The 22,123-nt window shown below is 54.0% G+C and overlaps 1 protein-coding gene and 1 long non-coding RNA gene across 5 annotated transcripts; both read right to left on the reverse strand.

Moving 5' to 3' along the window:
• Positions 1 to 226: 226 nt before the first annotated feature.
• NR4A2 (nuclear receptor subfamily 4 group A member 2) lies at positions 227 to 6,820 on the reverse strand. 4 transcript variants are annotated; one of them, XM_064661761.1, is made up of 9 exons: positions 6,728 to 6,820; positions 5,803 to 5,924; positions 5,252 to 5,661; positions 4,796 to 5,119; positions 3,514 to 3,643; positions 3,272 to 3,435; positions 2,470 to 2,672; positions 1,891 to 2,099; positions 227 to 1,800 (listed from the first exon to the last, which is right to left on the reverse strand). In XM_064661761.1, exons 3-9 carry the CDS (start codon positions 5,657 to 5,659, stop codon positions 1,544 to 1,546), a joined length of 1,695 nt encoding a protein of 564 aa, XP_064517831.1. In that variant the 5' UTR covers positions 5,660 to 5,661; positions 5,803 to 5,924; positions 6,728 to 6,820; the 3' UTR covers positions 227 to 1,543. The 4 variants fall into 4 exon arrangements, with proteins under 4 accessions (XP_064517831.1, XP_064517830.1, XP_064517828.1 ...); XM_064661760.1 differs by having other exon boundaries at positions 3,347 to 3,435; positions 4,796 to 5,661; XM_064661758.1 differs by having other exon boundaries at positions 4,796 to 5,661; positions 6,728 to 6,818.
• Positions 6,821 to 7,978: 1,158 nt separating this feature from the next.
• LOC135417500 (uncharacterized) lies at positions 7,979 to 11,784 on the reverse strand. The gene is made up of 2 exons (XR_010432068.1): positions 11,677 to 11,784; positions 7,979 to 11,423 (listed from the first exon to the last, which is right to left on the reverse strand). It is a non-coding gene; the product is annotated as an uncharacterized LOC135417500 (long non-coding RNA).
• Positions 11,785 to 22,123: the final 10,339 nt, after the last annotated feature.

Below are 22,123 nucleotides of genomic sequence, written 5' to 3' on the forward strand. Positions count from 1 at the left end.
GGTTCTGGACGCGGCGGGGACCGACCGCGGAAAAACCTGGGGAAGGACCAACCTCCGAGCCGCGGGTTTTCCTCCTCTTCCTCCCGCGGCGCCGGCGGCACCGAACGGGAACGGCCCCGTCCATCGGCGCTCCGGGATCGCCGCACGGGCAGAGGCTTTTGTCCCCTGGGTGCGGCGGGGGCCGCGGGGCAGCTTCGCACTTCGGCAGAAAGGAGACGAAATTCGATTCGTTTACATGTTTTATTGTTGTAAACATTAAAATTGTCTTTCTCAAAGAAAGAGTTCTCGGGAGAAAAAATAATAATAATAATAATAATAATAATAATTATAATCCGCGTTTCTAACTGTCTCACACCATATTAAAAAAAGGCAGCGACTTTCCCGTGTGCCGAACCGGGGTATACAAAGAAAAATACCACAGAATATGGCAATATTAAAAATATTACTCGAACATAAAATAATATATTAACCGACAATTTTTAGACATAAAAAAAAACCCTCGGAACAAAACAAACCAAAAATTCAAAGTGCTCAGTAATTTCCAGGGAGTTATGTATAGTATAAGCACTCTGGAAACAGTCAAAAGCTGCTGCATGCAAGATCTGTTTAGCTTTAGACAACAAAATAATCAAGATATAAACTTCTTCTTTAATCAACATCAACAGTACATACAACACTTACAAACAAGGGGTGTCGGGCGGTGTTTACAAACACTATGTGTGCCTTTGGGGGGGGATCTCGGGGGGGTGACACTTGTTCCCACCTATTTTACAATTGAGAAAATGTTTGAAGCTTAGATAACTACCAGTCTTTATAAAAGCTACCAGACTACATAGTGTCTGAAATACTATTTATAGAATATAGACATTACTGAAATAGCAAGTGCCTATAACATTGTCACCCTGGAATCGTCATGCTTCCCTGGTATGGACAGATTGGGTTTTCTTGTCTTTATTCTCCCTTTTTTTTTTTTTAATTATTTTTTTTTTCCCCAAACACGTTTAGCTTTTATTTTTATTTTTTTTTCTAGAATTATTTTCCGTATTTCTTCATAAATAGGCACGGAATAATTTTTTAAAAAGCCAAACCGCATCTGATAAATTTACAAGCCTTCTCCAATGCCACGCCACCCACGCAACGTTTGGGCTTTGGGTATCTTACAGCTTTCTTTTACAGCAGAAAACTTTAGTCTTTAGGAGGGTGGCACTCGTGGGTCCCTCAACACTGGGTTTGTCACCGCGTGGGTCTGAGCTGCGCGCCCGGCGTCGCCAGATCGGGTCACCTTTCCACTCAGGAGTCCTTAATAATAAATTCATTTAGAAGCCGATAATAAAAAGTTTATACCATGGTATTTGTGTAGTCCATGAGCTGCATCCATGATGCCCCAGAGCCAAAATGCCCATCGCGTTCTGCCTGCGGGAGTTTGCAACACCGGCTGGGGTGGGAGCTGGCACCCAGGGGTGCTGCTCTGGGCCCAGACCAGCTCCCCTTCAGGCAGGTGGAGCTTCTCCTCGGGTCAGCGGAAGCGCACGGGGGAAGAGTCTTAAAAAGGTAAAGTGTCCAGGAAAAGTTTGTCGATTATTGCTGGCGGTGGCACCAAATCTTCCAGTTTCAGGTAGAAAATGCGCTGCAGCCCCTGCGTGCAAAGCGTGCGGAGTTCGGGGAGCTTCCCCAAGAGTTTGGACAAATAGTTGGGGCGATTCAGGCCCCCGTTATTGAAAGTCACGTGGTCTTTGAGACAATTTACAATCTTGTTCTGAAGCTCTTCCACCCTCTTGGGTTCCTTCAGCCCGTGCCTCTCTGCAAAGAGAAGGGTGCGGGACGTTACGGGTCTGACACGGAGAAAGGCGGGCGAGGGAACAGGAGCAGGCAGGAAGGGGGGACACTGACCTGTCACCATGGCCAGGGCAGCGATGCAGGAGAAGGCAGAGATGTCGATGTTCATGTTTTGCAAGTTGGAGGAAAACTCCACAATGGAATCGATCCACTCCCCAAAGCCACGGACGCACTGCAACCGGTGCAGGACCACCCCGTTGCAGAAGATTAGCTTCCCCTCCACGGGGTTGGACCTGGAAGGAAGGGGACAACCCCAAAATGAACTGATGGATGAATGAGAGAGGGGGGAAAATTAGATAGAAAGAAAAAAATGAAGGAAGAGGATGAGAGAAAAAAAGACAAAGGATTAAAAAAAAAAAAAAGAGAGAATGAGCAAAAGGAAGGAAGGGAGAGAAGGAAGGGAAAGAAGGAAGGGAGAGAAGGATAAAATAAAGAAAGTGAAAGAGAAAAAAGAAAAGAAGAGGAAAGAAATTTAAAAAAATAAGAAAGGAGAAGATGAGGAGAGAAAAGCTAAACAACTAATTACTTGAGGAGCAATAAATGAAGGATTTAAGAGGCACCTAATTACCGAGGAGTTAATAAAATGCAGATCAGTGGACCTTGAAAGGGTCTGGCTCCCTGGCCGCCCCTCACCTGTACGCCAACCGCAGCACGAACAGCTCCAGGAAGGCAGACTCGAAGAGCAGGTCCTGGTCCGTTTTGGGGAGGTCGGTGAAGCCGGGGATTTTTTCTGCCCACCCTCGGATGATCTCCATGGAGCCGGTCAGGAGATCATAGAACTGCTGGATGTGCTGGGTGTCGTCACCGCTCAGCTGGTAGTCGGGGTTAGCCTGGAACTGGAAATTCATTTTAAAAAGCCCTTAATGAGGTTCTCTAAAGTCTATAACCCGTGAAATTGCTCACCCCATCCCCGGCCAGGGAGCGGGCTGGGATAACAATTAAACCTCTCTCTGACCGGTGAGGAAATTAGATGTTCCGGGGCAATTAATTCGATTAGGAACGGCGCTCCGAGGCCGCCGCTCTGCGTGCGCGGGGGGCCCGATCCCGGGGCGGCGCTGGGGCCGGCGGGGCTGAGCCGAGCCCCGGGACCGGCGGGGCTGAGCCGAGCCCCGGGACCGGCGGGGCTGAGCCGAGCCCCGGGACCGGCGGGGCTGAGCCGAGCCCCGGGACCGGCGGGGCTGAGCCGAGCCCCGGGACCGGCGGGGCTGAGCCGAGCCCCGGGACCGGCGGGGCTGAGCCGAGCCCCGGTGCCGGCGGGGCTGAGCCGAGCCCCGGCAGCGCTGCGGTGCCGGTGCGGGTGCGGTGCGGCGGCGGCCCCGGCGGGGCGGGCAGAGCTCCGAGCCCCGGCTCTCCCCCCGCAGCGGCCGCGGGGCCGCCGGCCCCCCCTCCCCGGGCGGCGGCGGCGGGGTCCCTCCGCGAGCTCGGTGCCGCTTACCCGGGAATAGTCCAGGCTGGTCATAGCCGGGTTGGAGTCGACATGGGCTCTCACCAGCGCACTGATCAGACTCACCGGGGGAGAGGGGGGAGAGGGCTCCTGGGGGCTCTTCGGTTTGGACGGCAAGCGGCCCCGCCGGCCTTTTAGGCTGTCTGTGCGCACCACTGCAAGAGAGAGCGGGGTCAGCGCGGCCCGCGGGGAGCGCTCGGGGCGGGCGGGCGGGCGGACGGACGGACACTCACCCTCCTTGACCATGCCGACGGCCAGGCACTTCTGGAAGCGGCAGTACTGGCAGCGGTTGCGCCGGCGCTTGTCCACCGGGCAGTTCTTGTTGGCCAGACACACGTACTTGGCGTTCTTCTGCACCGTGCGCTGCGGGACGGGGCGGGACGGGCGGGCTGAGCGGCCGGACGGGGCTGCGGGCCCCGCTCCCGATCCCGCACCGCCGCCACCGCCGCTCCCGCCCTTATTTTCTTATCCCCTGTTTTCCCCTCGATTTTCTTTTCCCCTTTCCCCCTGTATTTTCTTTTCAGTTTTTGCCTTTATTTTCTCCCCTTTCCCCCCTTATTTTGTTTTCCCGGTTTTATTTTCCCCCCTTTACATTCTTTTCCCTTTTCCTTTTTATTTTCTTTTCCATTTTACACTTTATTTTCTTTTCCCTTTTCCCTTTTATTTTCTTTTCCTTTTTTTCTCCTTTTATCTTTATTTTCTTCCTCCTTTTCTATCTTTATTTCCTTTCCCCTTTTTTTCCTTTCTTTTTCCTTTTTTAAAATTTCCTTTTCCATTTTTCCTTTATTTCCTTTCTCCTTTATTCTTCCCTTTTTTCTTCTCACCTTGTAAAATTTATTTTCTTTTCCTTTTTTTCCCTTTATTTCCCTTTCCCCCTTAATTTCTTTTCCCTTTTTCCCCCTCCATTTCCTTTCCCCCCCTTCATTTCCTTTTCCCTTTTCTCTCTTCCCCCCACCCCTTTCTTTTCTTTTTTTTTTCCTGGGCATTTAACAGGAGCAAATTGACAGCGTTAACATCCGAGGTAACCTCGCAGCTCCTGGCCGTGTTTTATATGCCAAGAGGAGGGAAGGAGACGCTCGGTAAATACAAATCCGTGGGCATTCATATTATTTACATTCCTTGGAGACCTTCTCTATTTAAAATGATAAGATTATTCAATCAGGATGGTGAAATAAAGAGATCACTTAATTTTACCACAGGGAATTCTGTTCCACATGGTTAGCTCAGACGCAGTTCTCTGTCCTAACCGATTTCCATCTGCGGGCTCCTCGCCCCGCCGGGTCCCCCGCTGCCCGACACCCTGCCTGCACCCTGCCCGTGCCCTGCCTGCACCCTGCCTGCCCACTGTCCTGCACCCTGTCCCTGCTCTGCCTGCTCCCTGCCTGCCCACTGTCCTGCTCCCTGCCTGCCCGCTGTCCCACTCCCTGCCTGCCCGCTGTCCCACTCCCTGCCTGCCCGCTGTCCCGCTCCCTGCCCTCCCTGCCTGCCCCCTGCCCACGCCCTGCCCTCGCGTACCTTGAAGAAGCCCTTGCAGCCCTCGCAGGTGCGCACGCCGTAGTGCTGGCAGGCCGCGTTGTCCCCGCAGACGGCGCAGAGCCCCTCGTTGGACGGGGACCCCCGCGAGGGCGGCGAGGGCACCTGGCTGTCCAGCAGCTGCGGCGCGTGGCCCAGCTGCAGCCCGGGGAAGGCCATGGACGGCTGCTTGCGGATGGGGTTGGGCACGGCGAAGGCCTGCCCGTCCACGCCGTGGTGCGGCCCGGCCGGCTCGGGGGTCATGGGCACGTGCAGGGGCCCGTCAAAGCGCATCTGGCAGCTGGACACGGGCGTGCCGGGGGGAGACTGCTTGAAGGAGAAGAGGGAGAGGCGGGACACGGGCGTTTTGCGCTGCTCGATCATGTGCGTGGTGGCCACGTAGTTGGGGTGGAAGTTGTGCAGGGAGCCGGGATCGTCCCACACGGGGCCGTGCTGCACCTGGAAGCCGGGCGTGGAGGGGGTCGGGGGCGACGAGGGCTTGTAGTAGACGGAGCCCGAGTGGGACATCATCTCCTCGGACTGGGGGGGCAGGTGGCCGTGCTGCTGGTAGCCGTGCATCTGAATGTCTTCCACCTTAATGGAGGACTGCTGTCCCGACAGGGGCATTTGGTACAAGCACGGGGGCTTCACGTCGTAGCTTGTGTTGTAGTTGTCCATAAAGGTACTGAAGCTGGGGAGAGAAGTGGTGGCAGTGATTTCAGTGTTGGTGAGGTCCATGCTAAACTTGACAAACTCCGGAGTTAGGAAATCGGAGCTGTATTCTCCCGAGGAGTGGTAGCTGTAGCTCTGGGAGGCCGGGCTGGCTCCTTGAGGCGAGGACCCATACTGAGCCTGAACACAGGGCATGGCTGCAAACGAAACAGCGTCAGGTAGACTCGGCCCGCGCCGCCCCGCACCGCCCCGCGCCGGGCACCGCGGGGGCGAGCGGAGGGTTCCCGCTGCCCCTGCCCCGCCGGGGCCGCGGAGCCGCGGGGCCGGAGCGCACCAACCTTCAGCCGAGGGAGCGGCGGTGTCGGGGCGGCCGGGGGCGGACAGCGTCGGAGCGCGGCGGGGAGCGAGGAGTCCGCGGGGTCACAGCGCGGCGGCGGCTCCAGCCTGCCCGGGCCGACGGCTGAGAGACAGGGATGGGCGGTCAGGGACGGACACACGGACCGCCGGTCGCGGACGGACACACGGACCGCCGGTCGGGGATGGACACACGGACCGCCGGTCGGGGATGGACACACGGACCGCCGGTCGGGCAGCCGGGGTGGGGCACAGACACATGGAACCGGCGAGCGGGACAGACACACGGAGCCGCCGGTCACGCACATGGGGACGGGGACAGACATACTGGTGGGAGGACAGACACACGGACTCGCTCGTACAGCGACAAACCCAGGGACACGGGACTCGAGACAGACCCACGGCCCCGCCGGGGAGGCTGCCGGGATCCGGGGGAGCCCCAGCTGCGGACCCGCGGGTGCGGGAGCAGAGCCACCCTGCGCCCACGAGCAGCGGGTTTGGGGTCGGTTTGGGTTCTTTTCCCTGTAAGCGGGCAGGAATCCCCCTGCGGGCGGACGGGCTGTCAGCGGCACCCGGTGCCGTGTCCGCTTCTCCATCCCACCGGGAACACGCGGCGCGTCCCCGGGGGAGCGGGTGAGGCGTGGGGGGTTCCCCGGAGGTGGCGGTGCGGGTGACAGCCGGCGCGGGTGACAGCCGGCGGGGCGGACCCGGCACACCGCGGCGGCTCCGCGGGTGACAGCGCGACCCGACCCGTGCGGGGACCAGCGCGGGACCCGCCGGCGGGCGGGATGGGACGGGACCGGGCGGGCGCGCTCCCCGCGCCTCGCGCGCGGGACCCCGTTCGGGAGGGGCTGCGGGACGGGACGGGACAGGACGGACGGACGGACGGACGGACGGACAGGTACTCACCGGGAGCGGAGCGCGGAGCGGGGCGCGCGCCGCGGTGCGGGCGGGCGGTGCGGGCGGGCGCGGCGAACAGCGGTGTGCGGCGCGGGCGGCCGGACTGTGCCCGCCCGCAATGTGCCTTTGTTTATGTGGCCGCGGCGCCGCCGACCAACGTGCGCCGCGAGCCCCCGCGCGTCACCGCGCGTCAGCGCGCGCGGCCAATCGGCGCCGCCGGGACCCGCCCCGGACACGCCCCCCCGCGCGCCAGCGCGCCCTTTTGGTAAGTTTCCGACCGGTGACGTCACGCGGCGGGACACGCCCCGGCCACGCGCGGGGCGGGGGCGTGTCCTCATTTGCATAGAAGGCGGGGCCGCCCCTGCCCCCCCGCGCGCGTCACCGTGACGTGACGGCCCCGAATAGCGCGGGTGGGACCCCGGGCCGGGCTGGGGGCGGGCACGGGTCTGGGGCACTGAACACCCCCGGCCTGGGCTGGGGGCAGACACGGGTCTGGGGCACTGAACACCCCCGGCCTGGGCTGGGGACAAACACGGGTCTGGGGCACTGAACCCCCCCGGCCTGGGCTGGGGGCAAACCCCGAGCCCGGGGTCGGCAGCGGGGCAGCCGCGCCTTCCATTCATCGCCGCCGCTTCCTACGCGCACCCCTCTCCCGCCTCCACGGAAGCCCAAGCGGAATTTGGGCGGATTTTAGTCTATTTTATTTTGTTTATTGTGTTATTTTTCTATTTTAATTAATTATAATTTTTTTTGTGCTTTTAAAATTTTTATTTTCATACTATTTATTGTATTAGTTTTCCTATGACTGCATTATTTTTATTTTAATTTATATTTATCTAATTTTAATTTATATTTATCTAATTTTAATTTATTTATTTTATTTATTTCAATTTTATTTATTTCCATTTATTTCATCGCATACTTTAATTTATATTACATTATTTTATTTAATTTTTTAAATTTTTTATTCTATTTCACTATAAGTTTTATTTCATTTTGTTAAATGCATTTACTTATTTTTATTGTATCTCATTTATTAAATCTTCCGAATTTATTTTTATTTAATTTTTTTCTATTATTTATTTACCTATTTATTTAAATTCCAGTTATTTGTTGATTGATTTTTCTTATTTTATGCTGCTCTATTTTATTTTACCTCTGCCCCAGCAACACCTGCACAGTCCCCCCAGTTTCCATCATTCCCAGCCCAAGCCTGGCTGGGGGAGTTTTGGGAGAAGTCACAAAGCAGGGCTGGGGTGGGACAATTAAAGGCGCTGCATTTATTTAAAAATATTTACTAAAAACCGATCAGGAATCTCAGTTTCTGGGTCCATCCAGTGATGGTGCACAGGGACAAAGAACTTTTGGAGGGAGACACTTGGTGGGGTCTGGCAGGTGGCTCCAACACCAACCCTGGACCTTCCCATGGGACCCTCTGCTGCCTCCAACCTGGAAAAAAGGGACACAGTCACGTGAGTGGGTGTCCCTGCCCAACACAGACGGGGTGGCCACGGGCCTTCACAGCCTGGGAAGGGCCCGGCAGCTCCAGGTGCCCTTCCTCAGGAGGGCAGTAGACCCCATGTCCTAAAGGCTGTGGAAAGGTACCGAACATCCAACCGGGAATAAAGCCCAACACGGCACAACCTCACCCTGAAATCCAGCGTGTTCCCCCCGAAGTCTGCACCTTGCAGAAACCCCCCGGAACGCTGAAATACCGATGGTTTGTGTGAAACCCCAAACGTTCCCTTCCCAACCTGCTCCTCTCGCTGGAGACACTCCAACACCCGAGACGAACTGCCCCCACCCTGAGAGACCATCTCCACAGCCGGGTGATGTTCTCCCGCTCCCACAGAGTTGCTCCCGGGATTTATCCAGTGGGATGATGTGGTGAAGACCAGCACAGAACCGGTCCAGCGCTGTGAGGTGCCACTGAGGGCTGTTCAGAACAGTGTTTCCACAGCTCCAGGTGCTGCCTTGGGTTCTTCTCCACGGGATTCACCCAGCGGGTGCTGGAGGAGCTCAGCCAACTTCCCCGTGTGTCCCCTTGGCTGCGGCATCACCATCAGTGTCACTCCTATCCCAACAGCTTGTCCAGGCTGTAGTTCAACACCACAGAAGCAACTTACAGCCCAGGCCCTTATAAGGCTAAGTGATACATCTAATTATCATATCCTTAGAATAGATGTAATATAAATTTCATTACTCACTTAAAAGTTCTAAAGTTAACAGCATAAACTTGAAGTTGAGTAATTAAGTAATCCTTATATAGACACTTATTAAAGTATTTATACATATTATCTTAAATCTACATCTATCATTTTGCCAATTAAAATTAGGACTTTAATTGCAATTAAGTAATTTAATTGCCAATTGAACAGCAAAATTGCTAAGTGACTAATTTTAATGCCTATTTTAATTACCAATCATGACTGGGGAGGGAGCTAATCAAGCAGTATCAGAGTAATGATGTGAAAAAAAGCGGAGAACAAACATTCCAGACTCCATGCTTTTAAAAAGAACTCCAAATTAAATAACTGCAAACACAATTCCAGACATGTGGGGAAATGCTGGATTTGGGTATTTGAACACAGGAGCACAAAGAGCACCTTTAATTACAGAGAACTGTCGCTCTTGCCCCCAAGTGCTGATGATGGAGTGTCCTGTGTCCACTGGCTCTGCTTTGGTCCCCCTGGAAGTGGGGTGGGAGCTGGGCACGGCCCCTCACTCACAGGATGATCTCCTGTAGGAAAGCAACACCCAAGGCCACAAAGTTGGGGAATTTAAGACGGTCCAAACACAGGGAAACGGGGCACACGGACAGGCCAGAGCCAACCACAAGCACTTCTGGCCCTGGATGGCCTCTATGGGGGGCCTCTTCCCAAGTACAATCCCAAAAGTGCAAGTCCATCTTCCTGGCAGGCTCCCATCACCACAAGTGAGGTTTTCCAGCCCACAGCTCCCACAGGATCAGGCCCTGCCACTGACCCCACAGGCCCTGCTCTGGAACCCACGACGTGCAGGACTGCATCAGGCACTGCCATTTCCAATAAAAACCCCAAAATCCATGTCAGTCCAGGCTGTGAGCGCAGCAAACTCCCGAGGAAAGTCAGTTTGTTTAGCACGTGGATGGGTGGTTGCTGTGGTTGCACCTCTGTTAGTAGGAACACTGTAATGGGGTCACCATGGGGAAGTTTTCGTTGTTGCAGCCCCAAGGGCACCATCAGCACTCAGGGTACACCATCAGCATCACCAGCCCCCTCAAACACCCACCTCCAGTGTGGTGTGTCCAGCTGCCCTGGGCATCAGGGCATTGCAGGAACTTGCAGGTACAGAGCACTGGTTTTGTTGTGGGCAGCCCCAGCTCCTGGGTCAGACGAGATCCCATGGTGGTGGCACAGGTCACTCCTTCCCCCCTCCCAGCCCGGCAGGCCGTGTTTGAGGGGTACATAAGAAAGGGGTCCTGCAGCAGCAGTGCAGTCTCTGCACCTGGCCCTTCCCTACATGGATACACTTTCACTACTTTCACTACTCACATCCCCTGTCTGACTTGCCAAGTGTTTCAGGATGGAGTTTTGGGAGGGGAGAGCTTTGTTTCCTCTTCAATAGAGCAAAAGTTTCAGACCTACAACGAGGTACCAGAAGACATGATGTACCAGTGGCTGACGCTCTTTGCATCAGGAATCCCCTCTGCTCATCAGGGCCTGCTCGCCTGCCTGGAGCCAAGGGCAGGAAAGAGGCAGTGCCAGGCCCCTGGAACAGTCACAATCCATCCCCACTTCATGGACACATTTACATTGATGTCATCTCCAAGAGATCCAAGAGGAGTGGTATCACCCCTGTGAGTGCCTTCCAGGGGGCAAGAGGGCTAAAGCATATTTTTATCCAATTTCGTGTGAGGTACAAAGTCCCCAAGCAGAGAACAAGGCCAGCTGCTCATCAAGCATGAGCCTTGTGCTGGTATCTGCCCACTGTGGCAGGGCCTGGCCCCAGCACCACCAGACAGCAGCTGAAGATCAGCATCTTCACAGCCACAGCACCAGCTCCAGACACACCATCAGGCCCAGCCCTGGAGCACTCAGAGCACAAGCCAGAGTGCACACACACGTGTGCCACAAGACATGTCAGGACTCTCCCCAGCAAGCCAGCAGCCGTGACAGACACTGCGAGGGTGGATGTCACCGGGAAGTTGGATGTCATAAGTCGGATGTCGCATGAAGTTGGAGCCCCAGTGGGGAGTCAGAGCCATCAGAGCACAGCAGTCTCACTGCCAGCCTCGGATGTGAATGGACCACCTCACAAACACTCCATTTTCCACCTTAGATTTCCCTAAAACTTCCAATGGAGCATCATTCTCCCTTCTTTCCTGCTCTCTGTCGTGTAGGTGGTATCAGACGATCTGAGGTATTGATTGCAGTGATGTTTATTCCTGCTCAGATTCCCATCAGCACATGTCTGTTCCCTGGGAGCCCACGAAGCCGTGTTGTCCCCACAGCAGTGCTCAGGCCACACGTCAGCTCCTGCCTGCTCTGACAACCACCAGGACCCGAACGCAGGGCTGTTGATGGTGTTGGATGTCTGGCTCGGTTGGCCACGTCCTTCGCCCCTCATCGTCCAGCTCCCTTCACGGCCGATGCCGCGGCCGGGGATTGGGGCCGCGCGGAGCCGTCCCTGCTCCCGCCGGAGCCGGTGCGTGTTCCCGGGACGGCTGTGATTGATATCCCCGAGGTGAAAGGCTAAACGGGCCATATGGCGCTCGCCGCAGCCCATCTGCTCCCTGCCCAGCCGCGCCGCAGCTGCCGCCAGCAACATCTGCCCGCCCGCATCCAGCTGTGCGGGCACCGCTGGCGGAGCCGCGCGCCGCCCCCAGCCCGGCCCCGGGACCCTCCCGGCGCTGCCCGGCGGGATCTCCATCCCCATCTCCATCCCCATCCCGCTCCGCGCCGCCCGCCCGCCGCTACCTGGCTCCGCTCCCTGGCTCCGCTGCCCGGCCCCGTTCCCCGGGCGGAGCGGGGCGTTCGGAGCCGGGCGCGCAGCCGGGCCGGGGGCCGGGGGCCGCCGCGCCCCCTCGCAGCTGCTCTGCCCGCGTCAGCGCCCGTCACGGCGGCGGTGACGGCAGCGCCGGGGGGCTCCCGGCGGGCGGGGGCGGCCGGACCGTCCCCCTCCCCTCCCGGACTGTCCCGCTCCCCCCCGACTGTCCTGCTCCCGCCCGGACTGTCCTGCTCTCCTCCCGGACTGTCCCACTCCCACTCTGGACTGTCCCGCTCCCCCTGGGCTGTCCCGCTGTACCCCTCGAGCTCCCCTGTACTCCCTCCGTATTTACCCTGCTGCCGCCCCCGGGCTCCCCCATTTCCCCTTCGGGCTCCCCCATTTCCCCTTCGGGCTCCCCCTTCCCTGTCCGGGCTCCCCCGTTCCCCACCCCGGACTCCTCCGTGCTCCCCCCGCCGCCGCTCAGCGCTCCCGCACGGCCGGGCACTGGGAAGCGTTTTATGTGTTTGGGTTGTTTTTTTCTTTTAATTGTTTTCTTTTTCTTTGCTTTGGCTTTTCCCACCCCCCGCGGTTCCACTACCACACAGGATGTTTTCATCAGGGAGGCTTCGCGCTGGGAATGTCTCAGCCCCTGCTCCGGCTCTGGCTCTGGGGGGGGCTCAGCCTGGAGAAAAGGAGGCTCAGGGGGGACCTTCTGGCTCTGCAACCCCCTGACAGGAGGGGGGAGCCGGGGGGGGTCGGGCTCTGCTCCCAGGGAACAAGGGACAGGAGGAGAGGGAACGGCCTCAGGCTCTGCCAGGGGAGGGTCAGGTTGGATATTAAGGAAAATTCCTTCCTGGAAAGGGCTGTCCAGCCCTGGCACAGCTGCCCAGGGCAGTGATGGAGTCCCCATCCCTGGAGGGATTTAAAATCCCTGTGGATGTGGCATCTGGGGACATGAATCAGGGGTGGCCTTGCCCTTGCTGGGGGAATGGTTGGACTTGATGGTCTCAGTGGGCTTTTCCAACCCAAACAACTCTGTGATTCCATGATTTTAGGAACAAACACGTCCTCTGGGAGCAGCTCCTCCTCTGTGATGAGGAGCAAGCACATCATCGGGGTTTGATGTCAGTCGCGCGTCCTCTGGATGCAACCGATCCCAGAAAACAGCCTATTTTAAGTGCCTTGTGAAGTTTTCTTACATAAAACACGTCTCCAGACTCGTCCCCCACGCACACGCGCTCGAGCGCAGGCGTTGGTTGGGGTTTTAACTTGGCAGCATTTTCCTAAAAGGTTTGGAAATGCCAAAAGTAGTAACTACGCTGCAGAGACTGTTACAGCCTCTCAGCTGCCATTCGGCTCTGAATTCCTGCTCCCTGACAAGGATGCCAGCCAGGCTGGGATCATGGAAAAACAACCCCAACACTGTCCCAGGAATGGCACAGGCGCCTTTGCTGGGGATGGGGTTGGGAAGGGATCAGGAAGAGGCAGAAACCGCCCACCACTGCAGGGAGAGACCCACAGAGCTGCACCCTTCCCACTTTTCCAGCAGACTACAGGGATATAATCGCACTTTTCCCCCCAGAATTCAGGTGTGCAGGCCACGGAGCTGCCCGTGGATCTCTAGTGGATGAGCTCCATCAGCCACATGGAGACACCAGGATGGGTGTCCCAGGGCAGGTCTGGCCGTGGTGCCCGTGGAGGTGCCCGGGATCCACATCAGCCATTGCCTGCTTGCTTGGGAATTTTCTCAGGGATTGTCTCAGCTCCAGGCTGTTCTGCCAGCTCTGGAAACCCCCAAAACTTGACACTTGAGTGATGTATTTATGCCACAAACACTCTAAAACAGCGTAATTACACGTTGTTCTCCCTGTATTTTGGGAATTAACTGACACAACATAAAGAAATCTGGTTTAATTAACTGCTTTCGGTAAGTGAAATGAAATGTATTTTGTTGTTTCAGGAGAAATCCTTTCTTGTTTTGGGAGGGATTTTCTTAATATATCTGGGATCCTTCCTCCTCAGAAACTTATTCCCTGGAAGACACTGCCATGTCTGAAGCAGGAAAACAAATATCGACAGAAGCTGGAAAAAGGGGCAGGTTACCAGTGCAGCCCTCTCCTGCAACTGGTTGTACTGTGAGGTGTTGGTGGCCCCCTCTCCAGATGGACAGTGCTGTTTGGAGGTCCTTGCACACACCCATGATGAGCTCCAGAAGTGTCCCTGGCTCTGCCTGGGAATGATGGTGCTCAGCGCTGGAGCCAGGAAAGACCATCAGAACAAACACTGGTGTTTTTCCTCCAAGATCTTTTTCATGACCGGAGCCTCATAACAACAGCCTGAGGTGGCTCAGGGCTCAGGAGCCCCATCCATGGGTGCCCCATCCATGGGTGCTCCTGTGTGAGAGAGGGTGTTCCTGGGGCCCGCACGGCCGCTCGCTCAGAGCCTGGCAGATGTGAGACAATGCCGGAGGAATGTCTGGTGGGAGCGAGTTACCACGAGTCTGTTCCCGTAATCCCAACCCAAAACCATTTGCTGAATCCTCTCAAACAATTTTCTGTGGGATGCACTCACTGCCAGCGGCGGGGAATGCCTGGCCTGGTGAGTCCGTCCCTGCAGAGGATGGCCCTGACCCCTCGCTCGCTGCTGTGGCTGGGTTGGAAGGCGCTGTGGGTTTGAGTTTAAAGGCGCTGTGGGTTCGGGTTTGAAGGTGCTGTGGGTTCGAGTTTAAAGGCGCTGTGGGTTCGGGTTTAAAGGCGCTGTGGGTTCGGGTTTGAAGGCACTGTGGGTTCGGGTTTGAAGGTGCTGTGGGTTCGAGTTTAAAGGCGCTGTGGGTTCGGGTTTGAAGGCACTGTGGGTTCGAGTTTAAAGGCGCTGTGGGTTCGGGTTTAAAGGCGCTGTGGGTTCGGGTTTGAAGGCACTGTGGGTTCGAGTTTAAAGGCACTGTGGGTTCAGGTTTGAAGGCACTGTGGGTTCGAGTTTAAAGGCGCTGTGGGTTCGAGTTTAAAGGCGCTGTGGGTTCGAGTTTAAAGGCACTGTGGGTTCGGGTTTGAAGGCACTGTGGGTTCGAGTTTAAAGGCGCTGTGGGTTCGAGTTTAAAGGCACTGTGGGTTCGGGTTTGAAGGCACTGTGGGTTCGAGTTTAAAGGCACTGTGGGTTTGGGTTTAAAGGCGCTGTGGGTTCGAGTTTAAAGGTGCTGTGGGTTCGTGCAGGGCCATGCAGGGAGGGGCAGCATTGCCCATGGCATCACCAGCACCGCTCTCATGTGGGGGGCCCTGCCTGCCCTGCTCTGGAGCTTGAGGGGGCCCCATCCTCCCCCTTCACTCACTTCTTAACAAAATAATTTTCCACTGAGGCTGCGAGGCTCGAGGCCTCCCCAAAGCCAGCTATTTTGAGCATTTTCCACAGCATCTCTGAACGCTGTTGTGCTCATGACTGGTGAGTGGGAGATCCGTGTGCGCAGATCCCGCCGAGCCATGATGGAGTGTGCCAGCCCTGCCGGGCGCCAGCCTCCTCCTCCTCCTCCTCCCTCCAGCGTAGTCTGGCTTGAAACTGTGCCACCAGCACAACCCCCCGTCACAGTCCCAGGCTGTCCCAGGCTGTCTCCAGGCTGGTGGGCGGCTGCCCTGCGTCACACGGGCCCTGCTGGGAGCCATGTCCCCCTCATGGGATGTGTCCCAGCGAGGGGCTGTCCCCAGGGATGGACAGTTTCCACCTCTGTGTTCCCTCAGACAGCCCCGGGGACAGCACGGTTTGCAAAGCACACGGTTGATGTCTTGGTGTGTAGAAGTTGTGTTTTAAATTCTTTCTCTGAAATAAGTCCCTGGAAGTGTCCAAGGCCAGGTTGGGCCAGGCCTGGGGTAACCTGGGATAGTGGAAGGTGTCCCTGCCCATGGCAAGGGGTGGAACAAGGTGAGCTCTAAGGTCCCTTCCAACCCAAACCAGCCTGTGATTCTAAGTCTGATTTACAAAGCACAGTCTCCTTTGGGCAAAAGGCTGTTGGAGCTTTTCTTCCCTGCTGAAGGTCCCGATGACAATGGATGAAGTGAGCTGAACCTGTGAGACCCATTCAAACCTCGTCAAGATTCAGCAGTCAGACTCGGTGATGGCTGGGTCAACCTCTTGGGGACCTTCCAAAGCGTGGACACACTTCAGGTTCTTCCAGGCACCTGCCCCGAGGGGCAGAGAGTTGCTGGTACCTCCCTTTAGTGATGTGCTTTAGTGGTGGGCTTGGCAGTGATGGGTTAATGGTTGGACCTCATGGTCTGAGAGGGCTTTTCCAACCTAAACCCTCAGTGACAGCCACCAGGAACTGAGTTATCAGCATTGTGTGTTTGTCCAGCCACTTGTATGACAATGTTATCTCCTGGCTCATACCTACTGCAGGCTTCAGAAAAAAGGGGTAAATTGAAGAGAAAACAGCTCCTGATAGTCCTGAATTTGCAAAACTCTCCATGTCTGTGACGGCTGCTGTCATTAGAGGGAAATGGCAGGGAGAACAAATCCATTAGTGCAGTTGTTAATTGAAAACAGGACCGTGTGGAGAATGGGGTTTGTAATTATGAGAATAATTATTAAAATATCATTTTGCTTTTTAAAATGCCTGACTTTAGTAGAGGATATGGAGGAGTTACGTTTTAAAAAGTTAATTATTTCCAGTGCTTCAGAAAGGGAGGTCTAAGCTGAAAATGATTTACCAAAATTGTTAAGACAGCTTTTTAATTATCAGTTTTAAAACATTGTCATCGAGCATCAGCTGAGCCTCAGTTTTACTTTCTCTGCAGACTGTGCTTCCCTCCCGTGCAGATCCTGCTCCTTCCCAGGACTCTCCAGAGCTGTGAGCTGGGCATGGCCGTGGTGGTGGGTCAGGAGTACCCAGATCCCATTTTTGACTTGCCATTTTGGCCTTTGGGCGTCTGGCTGTCCTTCCCAGCAGCTCTGCTGCTGGTGGCTTTTTCCCATGGTCTCCCCATCCTGGTATGGTTTCTCAGGACAATGCTGGGATCTGGCAGGGCCCCGGATGCAGAGGTGGCTCTGTGCTCAGGGGTCTTTGTCCTTCACCACCTTTTGGAGCCCCAGGTCGATGGGGAAAGGGTCTGGGTCAGGCTGGCTGAGAAGGGGGCACCCAACACCACCACAGCCCCCAAAACCTCTGGAACGTGAGCCGGGGATGAAACGGCACTGGCACTGCTCAGTGCACCCAAGAGGGCTGCTGACATCTCCCAGGAACCAGGGAAAACAGAGAGGAGCACTTCTGTGGGAGTAAACAGCAGTTAGAGCTGGGCACGTGGCAGCAGTTAAACAGCTCCTTTGGCAGGGTGGGATGTACAGCAGCGGCTGCAGCTGCTGCTCTTATAGGAGGGCTTCAAGTTGTTCATGCAGGTTCTTACTACAGGATGTAGGTGCACATGGGTGTAAATGTACTCAGCTGTGTGCTGTGCACACTGGGTGTGCCTGGAGGTGTTCCCCAGGGGATCCTGCCCCTCTGCCCCCTCAGCTGAGACCCCCCTGTAGAGCTGCTCCAGCCCTGGGAACAGCAGCACAAGGACGTGGAGTCCAGAGGAGGCCCCGGAGATGCTCCAGGGCTGGAGCCCCTCTGCTCTGGAGCCAGGCTGGGAGAGCTGGGGGGGTTCCCCTGGAGAAGAGAAGGCTCCAGGGAGACCTGAGAGCCCCTTGCAGGGCCTAAAGGGGCTCCAGGAGAGCTGGAGAGGGACTGGGGACAAGGCATGGAGGGACAGGACACAGGGAATGGCTTCCCACTGCCAGAGGGCAGGGAAAGATGGGATATTGGGAAGGAATTGCTGGCTGGGAGGGTGGGGAGGCCCTGGCCCAGGTTGGGCAGAGAAGCTGTGGCTGCCCCTGGATCCCTGGAAGTGTCCAAGGCCAGGTTGGACGGGGCTTGGAGCAACCTGGGCTGGTGGAAGGTGTCCCTGCCCATGGCAGGGGGTGGAGCTGGATGAGCTTTAAGGTCCCTTCCCACTCAAATGGGTCTGGCATTCCATAATTCTACAACCAGGAGGAGGGTGTCTGAACTTCATCCTCTCTTTCCCTCCCTCAGCACTCCTTATCTTCCAGCTGGAATTGAGCAAAGCACAGCACAGGCACACACCCAGTGGCACACAAATATGGACTCACCATATCCAAACAACTGGATAACTATGGAGAAAAAGGCAATTAATGATGCACAATAAATAATATAGTTTTCCTTGCAACATTTGAAGCACAGTAAGTAATAAACACTGCTTTGGGAGGAGTGATATTCAATAAAACTACCCAAAGAAAATTCAGACTTCGTTGCTGAAAGGAGGAAAAACAGGTTTTTATTCAGTTATAACTAAATGGGATCTGGTTCTTCAATATGGAAAAACTAGATTAAATCTGAGACAAAAACTGAATCCCATTAATATTACTAGTAAATAGAAATCTATGATTTTTTGGATGAGGGAGCTTTAATAATAAGAGGCGTCATAAAGAGAGAAATCAAAACTGGATTGTACATTCAGCAGATTGTTCAATACAAAAGCCAACAAAATTAGGCCATATTGATGTGATGAGCAAGGAGAAATATATTAGTTTCCAGCTCACAACATTCCGGTACAAGACATCATCGGAAAACCCAGTCAATTCTGATATCAGTCAGGCCCTGATGAAACGAGCCCACCCTTCCAGCAGACAATCCTCCAGGAATGGCCCCTATTGACGCGTTGGTAATGAGATGGAAATGCATTTATTGCTGCTGGGTCCCAGCCCCACCGGCGCTCACTGGGCCCTGCTGGGCGAGTGCTGCCAGCTCGGGGTGGCCACCACGGCCACCCCCCTGTCTGGGGCAGGACAGACCAGCAAAGCTCTTTTTTAATGCCTGTAAAGGTATTGAGGTCTTAATATTTGAAATGATGCCATGGCTCAGCCTGGATAATGAGAGTGTCACCCGGTGCTTATCAGGAAAGGTAACATGTTTCAGTTGGGAGATATATATATATATATATATTTCCAAAGTTTTTCCAGGAACAACAAATCACATTTGTTCCAAAAGCAAGTTCCTAACATCACTACCTAAAAAATGTGATACTTAGCAAGAAAACTGAAAAATAAATAATTCTTTTTCTATGAAGTTTCTGCTTGCTGGGGGCAGAGTCTGAGCTGCAAATGGGGAATGAGGTTCAGGGAATAAGTCAACACTTTAGGAAATAATTATGATAATAAAACTAAAATAAACCATAAACCACAATAATAATAATAATAATAATAATAATAATAATAATAATAATAATAATAATGTAGTATTGTACTTTTGCAGGGTTGGGGTACAATATTTTAATCAGGTCTTCTCTAAGCAAATCCGAAGTGTCCCACCGAATGATCTGTCCTAATGAGGTTCCATGTGGGTTTCCAAATCACCTCCTGCCTTGGCTTCCTGAGCAGGTCGGTGAATTAAAGGCCTGTGAAAAAGCAGGAGCATCCCACTGCCTGCACAGCCCTATTGTAAGTGTAACCTGTGTAATTGTTACAGTGACAGAGCTTTCCAGAAACCTCCTATTTGCCTCAAATCCTGAAATGTTAATTTTCATCTCTGATTAAGCTGAAGACCAGTCAAGGCTCCTTTTATTAAGTCAGGCAGAGTCCTACCTGCTTCCCGAGGGCTAAATTTGGCTGGGAAAGCCACTGTAATATTGTGTAATTAATTTGCCAGTCAAATAATTTCTGCAGGGCTCTAATTTACTTATCTGTCTGCAATCCTAATGAATCCCCCAGCTCAGTACTTTAATCATGTTTTCTGCCTTTTTATCTCCTTTTTTAACTCCAGCTTTCCTAATTGTTTACTATGGGCTCATCTGTAACCTGTATTTTTGGCATGTTTTAGTTCTCACACCAAAACCCAGTCAAACACTTGGCTCTGCAGGTCTCCTTCATGACTGGGAACTGCTGAAAGCCTTCCTTGCTTTATTCCTCAATTTCTCCACAACAAACAAGGAAGTTGAGTCAATAAAAATCAAAGATGTAAAAATCCATGAGAAAAAGACATTTGCACTTGGAGCATTTAAGATGGTAACCTCATTCCAACTTGGTGTAACGTATGTGCAGAGCTTCCTAAAGGTTATTCTGAGCACTATATTCCCTGATTAATGCCAGTAGTAGATATGTTTCAAAAAATGTGTGTATAGGAGACTTGAGGACACCTTTTAGTGGAGAACATGGTGGTGCTGGGTTGACATTTGGACTTGATGATCTCCAAGGTCTTTTCCAACCTTAACAATTCTGTGATTCCAGTAAATGTAACATTTACAGTCTTTGTCATTTCTCTGCAAATCACAACTCTGTCCTCGTTGTTTTTTTTCTTCTAATACATTAATTATTTTAAATGCTTTGGTAAGTGGCATATTTATGTAGTGTTTCTGTGGTATTTATATGGTATTTATGTACCTGGGAGCAGAGACCTGCAGGTCTGTCATTGCAAGGGCAGGGAATGCCCACGGCTGGGCTGGATCCACGGCATGGATCCTCCTCCCGTGTTTGTGTTACACCACCAGGCTTTGCTGCTCTATTCTTCTCAATGGCAGTGTTGATTTTAAGAAGGAATTTCGAGTGCAAACATTCAGTCCTGGGGACAAGTGCAGCGGGTAGATGCAGCAGAAGGAAACACAGACATGCCCATCTGTCTGTTCAGAATCCCGCTGTGATCCCTGTTCCCAGGCAGTCCGGGGAGCCTCGTCAGGCTGGACTAGAGAACTCCATGAGGGTGGAGAGAAGTTGCTGTGGGAAATACGGAGTGAGTTTACGTGAGCATCTGACGAGGGTTGACGAAAAACGCAGAAACTTGAGTAGATTAAAGAAAACCCATCCCCAGGGCCAGGGGAGGCCTCCCCAAAGGCTGAGGTACCAGGAATGAGTTAATCCCACCAAGGAATGCGGAGGAGCTGCCAGATAACAGAGTGACATTGTTTTTCCCTGATGTCAGCACAGAAACCCAAACACAAAGAGGTGAATGTAGTCCTTGGAGGCAGCTGAATGTGGAGCTTGTGCCTGCCTCCAGCAGCATTGAGACAAGATGACAAAGTGTTTCCTGGAAGCAGGGGCTGGCCCCGGACAGCTGGGCCAGCCATGGTGGGAAGGACTGGGAGATGTTCACGTGCTGGGAGCAGCCACAGGGTCCCATTCTGCTCCCTCCTGCTTTATGAACATGCAGCTCTGACAGGCTCAGGCTTCCACTGAGTAATTTACAGCCATCCATGGTCATTTTATTTTCCTTTACAGCTCATTTTAAGGCATCTTATTTTCTCCTGAAGTGTCTCCACGTTGTGTCTGGCCTGAGTAATTCAATTTATTCTGTATTAGGTAGGTGATGGTCTAGCGGATATTTAGGCCTTGCTGGAATAGAAGCCTTGTTTCACTTCAATATAGGCAGCACTTGTATTGCTTCCAGAGGGATGGTGATTAAATACTTGCTGATAGGCTTTGGATGTGGAGCTGCTCTTCTCAGCAGCCGGAATGTGCTCTGCCTGGATCCACCTCCTGAGCGGGATGTTTCACAATTGGGTGACTGTCCATCACATATAAGAAATCCATAACGGCATAGTAATATCAGTATTATTCATTTTTGGCTATTCTGAAGTCTACAGGAAGGTAAACAAAAGGAGAAAAACCTGAAGAGAAGGTTTTAAATTGCTTTGTGTTTTTATTGCAGGGCTGGTATTAACCTGCTCGGCGCCCTTGGCTCGGCCTGGTGAGGAGCCCTGTGCCTAGGCTTACACACAAACCCCAGAGCTGGTGTGTTAATCAGGGAAAGCACACTCAGGAACTCCTAGACAGCAGCTTCTTAAAATCTGCTTGGAAGAGAGTGAAGCTGCAAATGTTGTTTTCTGAGAGGACAAAAAAACGTGAGTCACTGAGGTTATGGATGTCAAAATGGGGCACACTGAGGGTCGGCTGGGTGGGGAAGGGTCCTCCCCATCCCGGCTCTGTGAGACCATACAGCTGCTTGTGAGAGTATAAATTAAACACTCTGGAATTATCCAGCACATCTGGAGCCAGTCCAGAGGAGGCCACGGAGATGCTCCAGGACTGGAGCCCCTCTGCTCTGGAGCCAGGCTGGGAGAGCTGGGGGGGTTCCCCTGGAGAAGAGAAGGCTCCAGGGAGACCTGACAGCACCTTCCAGGGCCTAAAGGGGCTGCAGGAGAGCTGGAGAGGGACTGGGGACAAGGCATGGAGGGACAAGACACAGGGAATGGCTTCCCACTGCCAGAGGACAGGGAGAGATGGGATATTGGGAAGGAATTCCTGGCTGGGAGGGTGGGGAGGCCCTGGCCCAGGTTGGGCAGGGAAGCTGTGGCTGCCCCTGGATCCCTGGAAGTGTCCAAGGCCAGGTTGGACGGGGCTTGGAGCAACCTGGGCTGGTGGAAGGTGTCCCTGACCATGGCAGGGGTAGGAACTGGATGAGTTTTA

This window comes from Pseudopipra pipra, chromosome 7 (genome assembly GCF_036250125.1).
Source record: "Pseudopipra pipra isolate bDixPip1 chromosome 7, bDixPip1.hap1, whole genome shotgun sequence".
In the NCBI taxonomy this organism is placed as follows: Eukaryota; Metazoa; Chordata; class Aves; order Passeriformes; family Pipridae; genus Pseudopipra; species Pseudopipra pipra.